This window comes from Ammospiza caudacuta, chromosome 5, assembly GCF_027887145.1.
Source record: "Ammospiza caudacuta isolate bAmmCau1 chromosome 5, bAmmCau1.pri, whole genome shotgun sequence".
In the NCBI taxonomy this organism is placed as follows: domain Eukaryota; kingdom Metazoa; phylum Chordata; class Aves; order Passeriformes; family Passerellidae; genus Ammospiza; species Ammospiza caudacuta.
In genome coordinates, this window is record NC_080597.1 from 43856474 (window position 1) to 43868484 (window position 12011).

The following is a 12011-nucleotide window of genomic DNA, read 5'->3' on the forward strand; positions in this document are numbered from 1 at the left end:
AATTAATCTGTTACATGATAAAACTGCTAGTACTTGTTCAACCAAGGTGCTGGGGCCATTTCTTAACCTGAATAACTGTTTCTTACTGGATTTTGAATTATAAGCCAGTTTGCAAAATTCTGTTCCCATTTAAAGTGGTTTTCTTTCAGCTACAGTATGTCATTAATTCCACTTCATCATCTTACTGAGTCATGGCTGTGCAACCACACCACACATTAACAGGAAGCTCTAAAGTTTCAGTTCACCTGATCTGACTGTTCACAAGACCTAGTTGGACACATGTAGGTCACTATATAAGGTGATAGTCTTATAATATGTATGTGACTTTACACTCTGAATTAAGAATTGCCATCTGGTGGAAGGGGTTAATAGTGGTGCCTTTGGTGCTGTGTGCACTGACATGGTCTCAATTCTCTTTTGTTTCCTCTGTGTGAACTGAGTGTTGACTGTGTGTTGATAAGCCTTATTAAAACTTCTTTATGTTTTACTGATGTTGGCAGGAGTTTTCTGAAGAAGCAAGACCGCTGGACTAGGATCTATTGCAGTTACACTGACACAGGTTTTTTTTGTTGTTGTTTTTGTATTAATTAGTTAATCATTTAGGGACTGCTGTAGAAGTTACTACCTCAATGGTCCTGGTAATTACATGGTATTAACACATTAAGAACACTGGTAGCAGCAATATAGTGTTGTCTCAATGTATCTCTAGGTTGCTTTCTCTTGTATCTCCACTATATGAATGTTTTTGAGAATAAAGTTATTTAAAACAGAAGGGGAGTTTTTTGTGTTTGTTTATTTTGGTTGGGGGTTTTTTGTTTGTTTTGTTTTGTGTGTATATGGCTGTGGTTTTTATTTTGTTGGTGTTCACCCCCCCCCTTCCCCCCCCAATGTAATTTAAAATTGAGGCAATGACTTCCCTTCCTTTTGGATGTTTTATTATATGAAATACCAACTTTATGATATAGCATCTTATGCTTAGGAGACCCAAAAATTATGTAACAAAACCAAGTGAGGGTCAGAGACAAAGATCTTTGATGAAAGATCAGATATAAAAGCCAAAGTGTTACTGGTAGAGGAAATGTGTTACTCTGTGTTACAAAAATGTTACAGCCAGGGAAGGTAGGAAATCGCACAGTCTCAGCAAAAGCCCTGACTCAGCAGTGTCTGTGCTGAGTACTGTCTCCAGTCTTTTTCAATCACCTGATATTCCCAGGCTAAGCAATTTTATTGATGCTATTCATTCTTCTTCCAAAGGACTCACAATTTCTTACATAACATTAAACCTATTAAAAAAAAAAAGAAAAAAAACAAGTCAAGCAAAAGTATAATGGTTGAATGCTACATGTCCTCTCCCAGTCTCTGTATTGGTACCATTTCCTCTGTAGAAATTGAATCCCTGCTGCCATTCCTAATGATTGTGCCCAGAAGGCACTTGCCTGTGTACTAGGTTTCCATAAGGAATGGTTGGATTACAGGAAAGCTTATTTTCAAGTTTTGTAGGGAAGAATTTATTTCCATGACTGAGGTTTTCATTGCTGGGCAGAGAGCTGTCTAAAATAAGTTTACTGGATCTTGAGCTGAAACAATTTTATAGTCTACTTTGATCTTTGGAAGTTTGAAAGTCTGGACAAAAGCAGAGGAGAATTGAGATAAAATGAATGTGACAGCTGAGTGCTTCACAAATGAGCTGGAGCAAAATGAGGGGATGAGTGTGACCTGAAACGTGAGATTGAGTGCTCAGTTTTAGGTGTTACATGATGTATGGCCCATTCATACAAGGGTTTAAGGGGAGAGAATCTCATTGCCAAATAAAAGATCCAAGAGTGTAGCCATGATATTTCCTGAAAAATCCTTTCTTTAGGATTTTTCCTCCTGAGAAGCCTCAGAAACAAAATGTAAACATGGATTATCTGCTGCTGTGGAATGCAACAGGTGGATCTGTGATTGTTCTCATGCGGTTGTTTCTAATTAATGGCCAATCACAGTCAGCTGGCTTGGACTCTCTGTCCGAGACACAAGCTTTTGTTATCATTCTTTCTTTTTTCTGTTTTTAGCTAACCTTCTGATGAAATCCTTTCTTCTATTCTTTTAGTATAGTTTTAATATAATATAGGTAATAAAATAACAAATCAAGTCTTCTGAAACATGGAGTCAGATCCTCGTCTCTTCCCTCATCCTAAGACCCCCGTGAACACCATCACACAAGAGCACAGTACACAGGCTCACTTTTTCTCATGTCCACTCTTGACAGTATTTCCAGCCCCATGGCCAGTCCTGACTTTTCCAATAGTGCAGTATAATCCTGGCTGGTTGAAAATGTCCTAAAGCCCAAGAGAATTCCTGCATGCTGGTACATTGTTGCTGATACACAACAGCTGAACATCAAAGTACAGTGTTGGTTGCTCACCTGTGGCCTCATTCAAAGTCAGAAGGAAGTGTCTGTGGCTTTAGAAGCAGATGTGATGCAGAGTTCCAGTCCTCCCCAAAAAATCTTCTCTCTTCAAAATGGGTCAACATGTCATTGTCGAGAATATTTACCACTATGGTTTCTTAATGAATTAGGGAAGTTCCCTGTAATTAGACTTCAAAAGTTTATAGGTGAGTTACATGATAGGATAGACACTTAACTCTTGGGGTGGTACCAGGGAGAAAAAGTGACCTGTGAACAATTTCAAAATAATTTCCTTAATTAATTATACTTGAAAAAAATAGAAGATTATAGAAGATTAAAGGTCTTTGGTAAGTTTTAATTAAAATGAAAGCAGAGGACATATTTTCTTGTGAGAGTTTCATATTTTAAACAGTGCTACTAGCCTTAAATATGAAAAATATCATTAAACCTATTAAAGATCATGAAATAAGAAAGGGAAATTACTTCCCTCTCATTTTTCAGATGCATTTTTTCAGTTTACTCTTTCTCCACAAAGCAAGACTCTCCAGTGATGGTTTCATCCAGAGTACCACATTTTAAATGAAAGGCAGCTTTCCTTCCTCTGATCTCTCCTGCTGTGCAGGTCAGGGTAGCCCATTTGAGAAGGGGAATCTAACCAAGCAATTTTCCTGAGGCTCACCCTAAGTGATGCTTCAAGACCTTGCTTTTGAAAAGTCTATTGTATTTCCTCCTCAAACACGAATAAAAATAAACCCTTCCTCAAATGTAGCAGAAAGCACAGAGCTGAAGTCTCTTCTGGACTTCAGCTGGAGACTGAAGTAAGATCCTGGAGCACTAGCCCAGGTTTTCAGCCCCATCTTTCCATGGGATATATGGCTGGGTGTGCATCTCCCATCCAGGAAAAAGACGTGGTAACTGTGACTAGTCTTTGTTCAATGCAATCTCATGACAGAAACACAAGACCCTAGGAATGGGAGGCATTTTTCCACTTCCAAAGAAATCCTATTGATGTGTTACAAGGAACTACTGAAGCCATGACTGGGGCTACACCATAGCTCTGTGGCACCAATAGACCTGGGAAGAGGCCAGGAATGATCTGATGAACATGGGAAATGTAAAGTCTGCTGTGCTAGTGTCCAGAAACATCTTGGCTGTTTGCTTTTGGGCTGGACCATACTCAGAGTAAGCTAGAGGGATGAAAGATAGTTGTAACTCACAGCTGCCAACAAAAGGGTAAATAATGCAAAAGCTTTAGGAATGTCATAAAACCAGAATTTGCAAAACATGGTTTTTGTGAAACTTAATAAACTTGAAATATGCATTTCAGCATCTCAGTGTCTGGAAAATACCAAGGTAAACTGAACAACTGAAACAGCCTCAAAAGGAGGACATGATGGCAAAACCAAACAGTAGCATGGCTGAGATGGCTAACAATACAGATGGGAGGCTAGCTTAAGGTTTTCTATGAAAATAGGTATGTCCCACTGTATGGTTTGAAATAAAAGAGCAGGAAGACAGAAGAGATGCTGTAATCACTGCATAGGAAGGGGTAGAAGAAAGATTCAGCATCTAATTCCTCATTAATCTGCCTGATTTTGTTTAAATATCCATCAGGACAAGGGATGAGGTGTGCTCCTCATGGTGGTTTGAACTGATGGGCGTGGCACAGCACTGGCTTAGGTCATGCACCCTTTCCATGGGGCTGGAGACACAAAAAGAGGTCATACAAGCTGGATCTGTGTCTGATGAGTGAGTGACCAAAGGGATGGAGAGGTAACACCTGCCAGAAGGACAAGAGGACAGGGGACCTGAATGCCTGTCCACAGCTCCTGTTGTGGGTGTGGGACTTCAGTTCTGATGGATGAGCTGGTGGAGAAACCTCAGTTAGAAGCAGACTTTGGTTATCAGACTGTGTTTAACACCTGGGGAGCAGTTAATGGAAATGCATTTCAGGGAGACTCAATACTTCAAATCAGCCTATCCATCAGGATTCTCCCAGTTTGGTCTTTAACATCTGTCCTTTGGTTTTGTAAAACTCAGCCTTTCATCTTCTCATTAACCTGTAGCCCCACTGGAACTATTAGCTTGAAATGTAAGTGGAAAAGAGTTTAGAAATATATTCTTGAGTAGCCTTGTGGTACATTTGGGTGTGAACTAGACTGTTGACATCCTGGGTCCAGACTAAGTTTCTGCTCCTGCTGCAGTCAAGATGCTGTTGGAGGCTGGTCATGGGAATGGGTGCCTGAGAGGGGCAAGGAAAAGGAAGTGGTGATGATGGCTCCAGGGCTCAGCTTCGAGGGCACAGATCTGTGCAGTGCTGATGTAGCAGGTGTCTAAAGGCAACTGAGGCAGGACTGAGACATGGAGGGATAAATTCATGCTGCAGAGGCATCAGAGGAGGCTAAAGAATAAACCTCGTTCCACTCAGCTTTTAACTGCTTCCTTTCAGGTGTAAGAAAAAGATCTGGGCGTTTCAGACCATGAGGCATGAAGAATAGAGCCCAGCCAGATGGATGCCCACCCTCAGAGCTCTCAGATATCCACTCTCAGAGGCAGAGCTGAAGCCTTGGTTTTCCAGGTCTCTATTCTCCTGTTTGTCAGCTGTGTACCTTTTGGGTATTAGAAAACCAAGAGTTTACATTTGTACCAGTTCTGTGTTCTCATGCATTACTGTCTACAGATGGGTTGCAAGTTACTGTCTAAAGAGTGCAATGTCCTGTTTGGAGCACTGCCTGGCATTCCAGACTGAAGGTGCAGCACTGCCTGCATGTTAGCAGAAGAGCCTTAGGAACATGGGAATCACCTGGATGAATACATGACCACAGCTCTGGTCATTTTACCAGATTACAACCTTAAATACAGATGATAGTTTTGAAAAACAGAATTTGGAAATCAGGCATGTGATAAATGCTGTGTTGGTCCTATACAGTTTCTGATCTCTCAGGGAGGATTGCACAGTGATGTGCAGATGGCCAGTGACTCCAGTGGGCCACTGTGTGGGGAAAGGTATTTTCAGGGTAGGAGCCACAGGTGGTCAGTGTTTTGGTTCTCATACAATCTCTGATCACCTGTGTGCACCAGTCAGCAGCAGTGAAACCAGTCTTGTACCACAGAAGATTTGACGGTTTTCTGCCATCAAATTGTCAATCAAGTGAGTGCGTAATAATTAGGACAGGAGGCACAAACTCCTACAATTCTCAAATATTTTTATGCAAAAAGAAGTCAGGATTCCTACCCTGGTAAAAGCCCCTGCTTTGCCCCACATGAATATTTGGTTTTTTTTATAGGAAACTAAAGATTATGATGGCCTTGAAGTTGTATTTGTGGGCTTTGAAGTGGTTAGGTAGTTCTCAGAAGAGGATACTGGAAAGTAAGAGACTTGCTGATGTCATTTTTATTTCACCACCAGTACCCCAAAAAAAAAGCTGAGAGAGATGTTGGTGGCCCTATATAAGGTGCAGCTCACCTCCTGCAGAGCACACCAAGAATCACAGCAAAGGTAAGGCTTGCAGCCCTTGTGCTGCTCTCACTCTGACGCGCTCTCCCCGGTGCTAACGCTGCCTTGTCTCCTCTGCAGTGCTGAGCCCGCTCTGCAGCCGCTGGGACGGACGCTGCCGGACCCTGAGCCATGGCCTCCCTGCACACCTCGGCCAGCAGCTTCCCAGGATGGCTTCTCTTCTGCTGCTGTTGCTGCCTCCCTCTTCTCACCATCTCTCTGCCTCTGAAAGGGGCTCCCGGTGCCCATCATGCCTGCAGGCTCAGGAAGATCCACTTCCAGCAGCCCTACATCAGGAATCGCACCTACACCTTGGCCAAAACGGTACAGTCATTGTGTGCTCTTCATGGTGGGGTCTGGGGACCTACTCCTCTCTTGGTGCTGTGACTTCTAGCCTTTGGCATTCCTCCCTCTCTCCCCTGATAAAAAGAAGTGGATTTGCAGTTAAGGCAGAGGTTGGGTGTCTGGAGCAGGTCTATTGCCTGCTGGCTGTGCAGCCAGGGGAAGCTGCTGCCTCTCCTCCTGCTGCTCCCCAAGGGAAAGGCAGCCCCTGGAACAGCACAGCTGCTTCTTGTCAAGCAGCTGCTGCCAAAGTGAGTAAATTGTGAAATATGACATTAAATTTCTGAGTGTGCTCAGGCCATTTGGAGCTGGGCCTGTCCATGACTCCAGTCACAGCCAAGCAGATGCTCTGGTGTCCTACAGTGCTCTGCTGGGCAGGTTTCCTGGCTGCTTTTGCCGTGGGTGGGTGTCCCTGGGTGCACACCACCGAGCACCTCCCTGCAGCACTGTGGGCCACTGTGAGGTCGGCCACCTGCAGTATCTGGTTTAGTCACCATAACCACGATGACTTCTGACTTTCAACTGGGGGATACGAGTTCAGACCTCAGCTTATTTATTTTCCTCTGATACTGACCTTGAATCTCACCCAGCTGAGAGGAGAAACAGACACGATGTCCAAGCTTATCTACCTGTAACAGACTGTGGGGTCCATTCCCTCATTTCACCTGCACTTTCATTGCTGATGAAAACTTCTGGGTTTATTACTAATTTTTAAGTAAGGTTCCCAACACCACCTGACTCTTCATTTTTCCTCTCAGGCCAGCGCCTCAGACAAGGACACGGACAACAGATTGATTGGGCAGCAGCTCTTTGCTAACATCAGGGTAAGCCTTACATGAGGAGTCTGCTCTTTGCATCCCTCTGCAGCACTTACGATCTCTTGCCTTGATTTAACATTGCTTTACTTTCATACATAGGAAAACAACCGCTGCTACGTGATGAAGAAGGTTGTGGAGCTCATAGTAAAAGATGTTCTCCTCACTGAAGTCAAGAGCCAGTACCCTTATGTTGAGGAGGTGGCACAGTTCTTGGCATCCCTGACCTCAGAGCTCAGCAGCTGTGTGAGTAACACTGCGTTTCTCTCCCTCTCATTGCTGCTCCTAAATCTCAGAATGCTACAAGCAGTGGCAAAAGGCAGTGATATGAAAGGAAACCTCAGATCAAAGATATGAAAGTCAGAGTTAATAGAAAGGTGTGAAAAAAAAATAGTACCTCACTGCATATATCTGTCCATCTTATGTCTGATGTTTCCTTTCTTTTAGCAATTCTCAGGAAAGAGAGACCACATTGAAAAGAACCTGGAACAAATGAAGAACAAAATGGAACAGGTACATTTTCCCCAGACATTTAGAAAAAGCTGTTTCAAATACCAGTCCTTTAGCTGGATTAAGGCTGACCTAATTATGAAACAAACTCGAGATTATTTAGGACGTCCTGGCCAGTATCAGAAATGGTATGGCCAGCAGGAGCAGAGAGGTCATTCTTCCCCTGTACTCGGCACTGGTGAGGCCTCACTTGGAGTACTGTATCCAGTTCTGGGCCCCTCACTTTAAGAGGGACGTTGAGTTACTTGAGCGTGTCCAGAGGAGAGCAACGAAACTAATAAGGGGCTTGGAACACAAGCCATATGAAGAGCGACTGAGGGAGCTGGGGTTGTTCAGCCTGGAGAAAAGGAGACTAAGGGGTGACCTCATCACTCTCTACAACTTCCTGAAGGGTGGCTGTAGTGAGCTGGGGGTCGGCCTCTTTCTCCGGGCGACAACGGATAGAACAAGAGGACACAGTCTCAAGTTGCGTCAAGCTAGATGTAAGTTAGAAGTAAGAAGGAAATACTTCACAGAAAGAGTGGTCAGAAACTGGAATCATTTACCCAGTGAGGTGGTAGAGGCATCATCCCTTGAAGAATTTAAAAAAAGACTGGATGTGGCACTTGCTGCCATGATCTAGCTGAACAGTTAGAACATCGGCTGGACTAGATGATCTTATAGGTCTCTTCCAGTCTTGAAAATTCTGTGATTCTGTGATTCTGTGACGTGAAGCCTACAAGGGCATGAAATAGGAGATTAATGGTACTTCCCCTTCTAGCCCTCCCTCACTTGTCCTGTTAGCTCTCTGCACATGTTATGGGAATTTAAACCTTAAAAAATTAGGTTTCAGGAAACTTGTATGCTAGTCTAGATTTGAACAAACTAATTTATATCTTATGATAAAATGACACTAGCAGAACTGTGTAAGAAAATTAGGAAAGTAAATTATTGATTCAGTTTCTGTGACAATCCTAATTTCAATTTTCAAAAAAACCCCAAACCTATTTGTTAAGATTTGCATTCTGCTCTTTTCTAGTTGGGAGAAAATGGAAAGACTAAAGCCATTGGAGAGCTGGATTTACTGTTTGACTACATGGAAAATGCCTGTACTGATGCCCCAAAGAAGGGAGGGAACAAGAAGAAAAATTGAAAAAATTCTGGACCAGGCTTGAAGAGACGTCTCTGCAGATCTCTTGCAATAACTCAAATTGATTAGCTGCAACTATGTCCATTCCCCCCAGATGCAGTATATGTTTCACTTGTGTCAAAACTAGAAAACTAAGTGGTCAGAGACAGGATGGATATTGCTGCCTTCTTTGAAAATGAGAACTCCAGGACATTGCCTCTTGATTGCAACGCAGGGCATTAGTTATTTACAAAAGCACTGTTCTGTCCTCCTCGTCCCCACAGGAACGAGGCAACCATTTCTGTCTTTTACACACTGAAATTTGACACCTATGAATCAGCTCTGTTTAAGGCCGTGATGTTTTGATGTGATGTTTTAGCCAGGATATTTTGAGCCTCCTAGCTGGAAATCTCTTTTGCATATGTTGCCCCCTTCTGACCTTTGCCTGAAAAGCTGGTATTTCAGAAGTAATTTTTGTCTTTTGTATTTAACAGTAACTTATTTTAAGGTAATAATTATAAAATACTTTTATTTATATAGATTAATTGAAAAATATTCAAGGAAATGTATTTATGAAGCTTTACCAGAAATTTACACTCCTGTGTGATATTTATATGCAGATGGAACGTTTTATAAATGCTTTAATTTATTATAATAAATATTTTGGTCCCCAAATATTGCCATTTGCAGAGCTTTTTGTCTTTTTTTCAAACGCAAGGGAGATGACACACATTGCACCTGTGGAGCTGCTGGACTAGTGGCTGTGCTCTTGTGCCCAGGAAGGATGCAAGCGCTGCCTGGGGCTGTGCTTCTTCACCATAAGCCTGAAATTCTGGCTTCTCACAGGCCAGGGCTCAGTGGGCAGCATGTCAGTCAGCCTTTCTTGTAGGGGATGGTGGGAAAAACAGCATCACTCCTGAAAGCCATTGGTTTGGTTCACTGGTTCTGCCTCGGTACACGCAGAGACAAGATCCCCCCTTGAATTGCTGCTGCTGAAAAGTCCCAAACTGTCCCCATGGGCCAGATGACACAAACAGGCAGCAGCTGCTAATGAAAACTCAGAGCTCTGTCTTCCCACTGCCCATCCACAGCATACTGAGCACAAATAGTGCTCTGCAGCATCAGGGATCTGAGAGTCCTTCAGAAGAGAATGCTTGGTGCCTATTCTCAACACAAACTCCAAGGCAGAAAAACCCCCCAAGTCCCTGAAGCACTGTTTAGTTGTGTTTATCCTGTCATGTCCTTGAGCAGTGTCTCCTGGAAAGACAAAAGAGTTGCTCTGGTGTAGCCAGGGAAACTGGTGATTGGACCAAGGCTAAAGGGGTGAAAAGCATCCAAATAATCAGAAATATGTAACAGCAGATTCCAGCAACTGCTGAAGTCTTCTTGAATGAGGCCTTACCATTTATTCATCAGGGCAACAAGTATCATGTCCACATTTAAAAAGTGTTGCTCCTGAGCCAGAGCAAATTAAAGATGGATTTAAAAGCATCCATCCTTACCTGTTTTGAACATAGTTTATGTGAACTGAAATCACAGCACTTTCTTGTGGGAAATCACATATTAGACCAGCATATTGATCCATTTGAGTGATGGATGCCTGTTACATGTCAAACTAGATTCATTCAACATGATTTACTTTTCCCCACACTTTCATTTGCATATCACAAGGCATGATTTACATGCCTAGTAACAGTCAAGGCAGAAGTGGCCCATAAATGACAGGCAGCCAGGATCTGGTACTGCATGACAGTTTCAGGGATTTAACCTTTATTACATATTCAGTTTGGTATATATTTCCTCTCTTCTGGGATATGGAATGGTGTTGTCAAGAGCTATTGGCCAGCATCCTTTCTCTTATCATTCAAACTTGTGATAACTGACAGCAAAGGAAGGGAGGTTAACACCAAATGAATAGTTCACTTCACTGACCTTTGACATGCACAGTGTCTTCTTGAACTACATCTGTCTCCCTTTACAGTCAGTGGAGGAGAAGAGGAATTATACAGGTGTCATTTCCCTGGTCTGCATTAGAAGTTTATAAAGGTTGGGGCTTTGGGCAGGATAACATAATTTACGCTAAAAGTACCTGTTTTCTTCCTTAATGATAAAGACCAGACCATGAGCCACATACATGCTGTTCCTTGTTGATAAAATCACTTCACAAATGGATGAATAACTTATTTCCTTCTTCTGATTCCTTTAGGTCTCTTCTGCACTGTCCTTACCAAGTTACCCTACCCAGAAATGTCACATCAGTCCCAAGTTTTCCACACTGGGCAGATTAAAATCCATTTGTCCACAAAAGCATAAAAATGAAGTTGACTAATTATTAACTTCTCCAAACCTAAAAGCCACCAGTTGGAAGACTGTACCACAGAAACCTCATGAGCTGGAGCCCTGGAAATGCCACACAGCAAAATTTGTAGAATTTCCTTCTCAGATTTTCTTTCAGGGTATGTGTGACTTGAGGATGTGTGAAGGGTGGTGGTGATGGTCAGTTTTGAACAAAGGAAGTAGAAGTTCGAATAGGTTTCCCTTAAATGGAGGAAATGTCTGGGACAAACAATTATTGACCAAAAGAAAATAAAAATGTAGTTTCAGTCAGGCAAGCTGGGTTTTAATCCAGTTAATAGTTCCAGCTCAAAAAGGGAAAATCTTGCTGAAATGTTTTGTTCTGACATTTTCTAAAAAGTTAGTGTTTTGGTTTTAGGTGCATTTCTTTCAAAGGTTGAAAAGAGATTTGTAAGCAAAATGAGCTGTTTCATTTTGAGTTGGACAAGTGCTTTGAGCCTACACAAAATGAATTATTTTGGCTTAATTTTGTGGTTGAGCCACTAAAGAGAAACTCCATTATTCATGCAATTCTAATTCCTGTTGCCCTATTTTCATTTCCATTTTCTGCCTCCAAGTCACGAGCTGTTTGGAATTCCCAGAGATCCTCGACTAGCACCCTTAGGGAAAGCACCTGCTCCACATTGAGGACACCTCCCCTACAGGGGCTCCAGGACCTCTTCCTGGGCAGAAATTCACAGACCACTCTACTGTCAAATTAGCGTTTCATCGACTCTTCCTCCCCTTCTCTTACATTAGGTGACCAGAACAGGCTTTTTTTTCCCTACACAGATAATTGTAAAACATTTATAAAACTGCTTCTGAAATGTCATGTAGTGAAGAGAGAAGAACCCAAAGCATGAACAGAAGTTTCCACATCCTGCTGAGTAAGTATTGGTGACAGTTTAAGAAACATGTCTTAAATGTATTGCCTGGAGTGTTACTCATTTAAGAGATTAGATATTCAATGTGTGAATATATACTCCCCAAGTGACCTAGAATAATACAAGGTTG

At 42.4% G+C, this 12011-nt stretch overlaps 1 protein-coding gene across 1 annotated transcript; it reads left to right on the top strand.

Moving 5' to 3' along the window:
• Nucleotides 1-6020: 6020 nt before the first annotated feature.
• IL22 (interleukin 22) lies at nucleotides 6021-8687 on the top strand. Its single transcript, XM_058805997.1, has 5 exons — nucleotides 6021-6212; nucleotides 6989-7054; nucleotides 7148-7291; nucleotides 7493-7558; nucleotides 8574-8687. The coding sequence occupies exons 1-5, from the start codon at nucleotides 6021-6023 to the stop codon at nucleotides 8685-8687; spliced, it is 582 nt and encodes a 193-aa protein (XP_058661980.1).
• Nucleotides 8688-12011: the final 3324 nt, after the last annotated feature.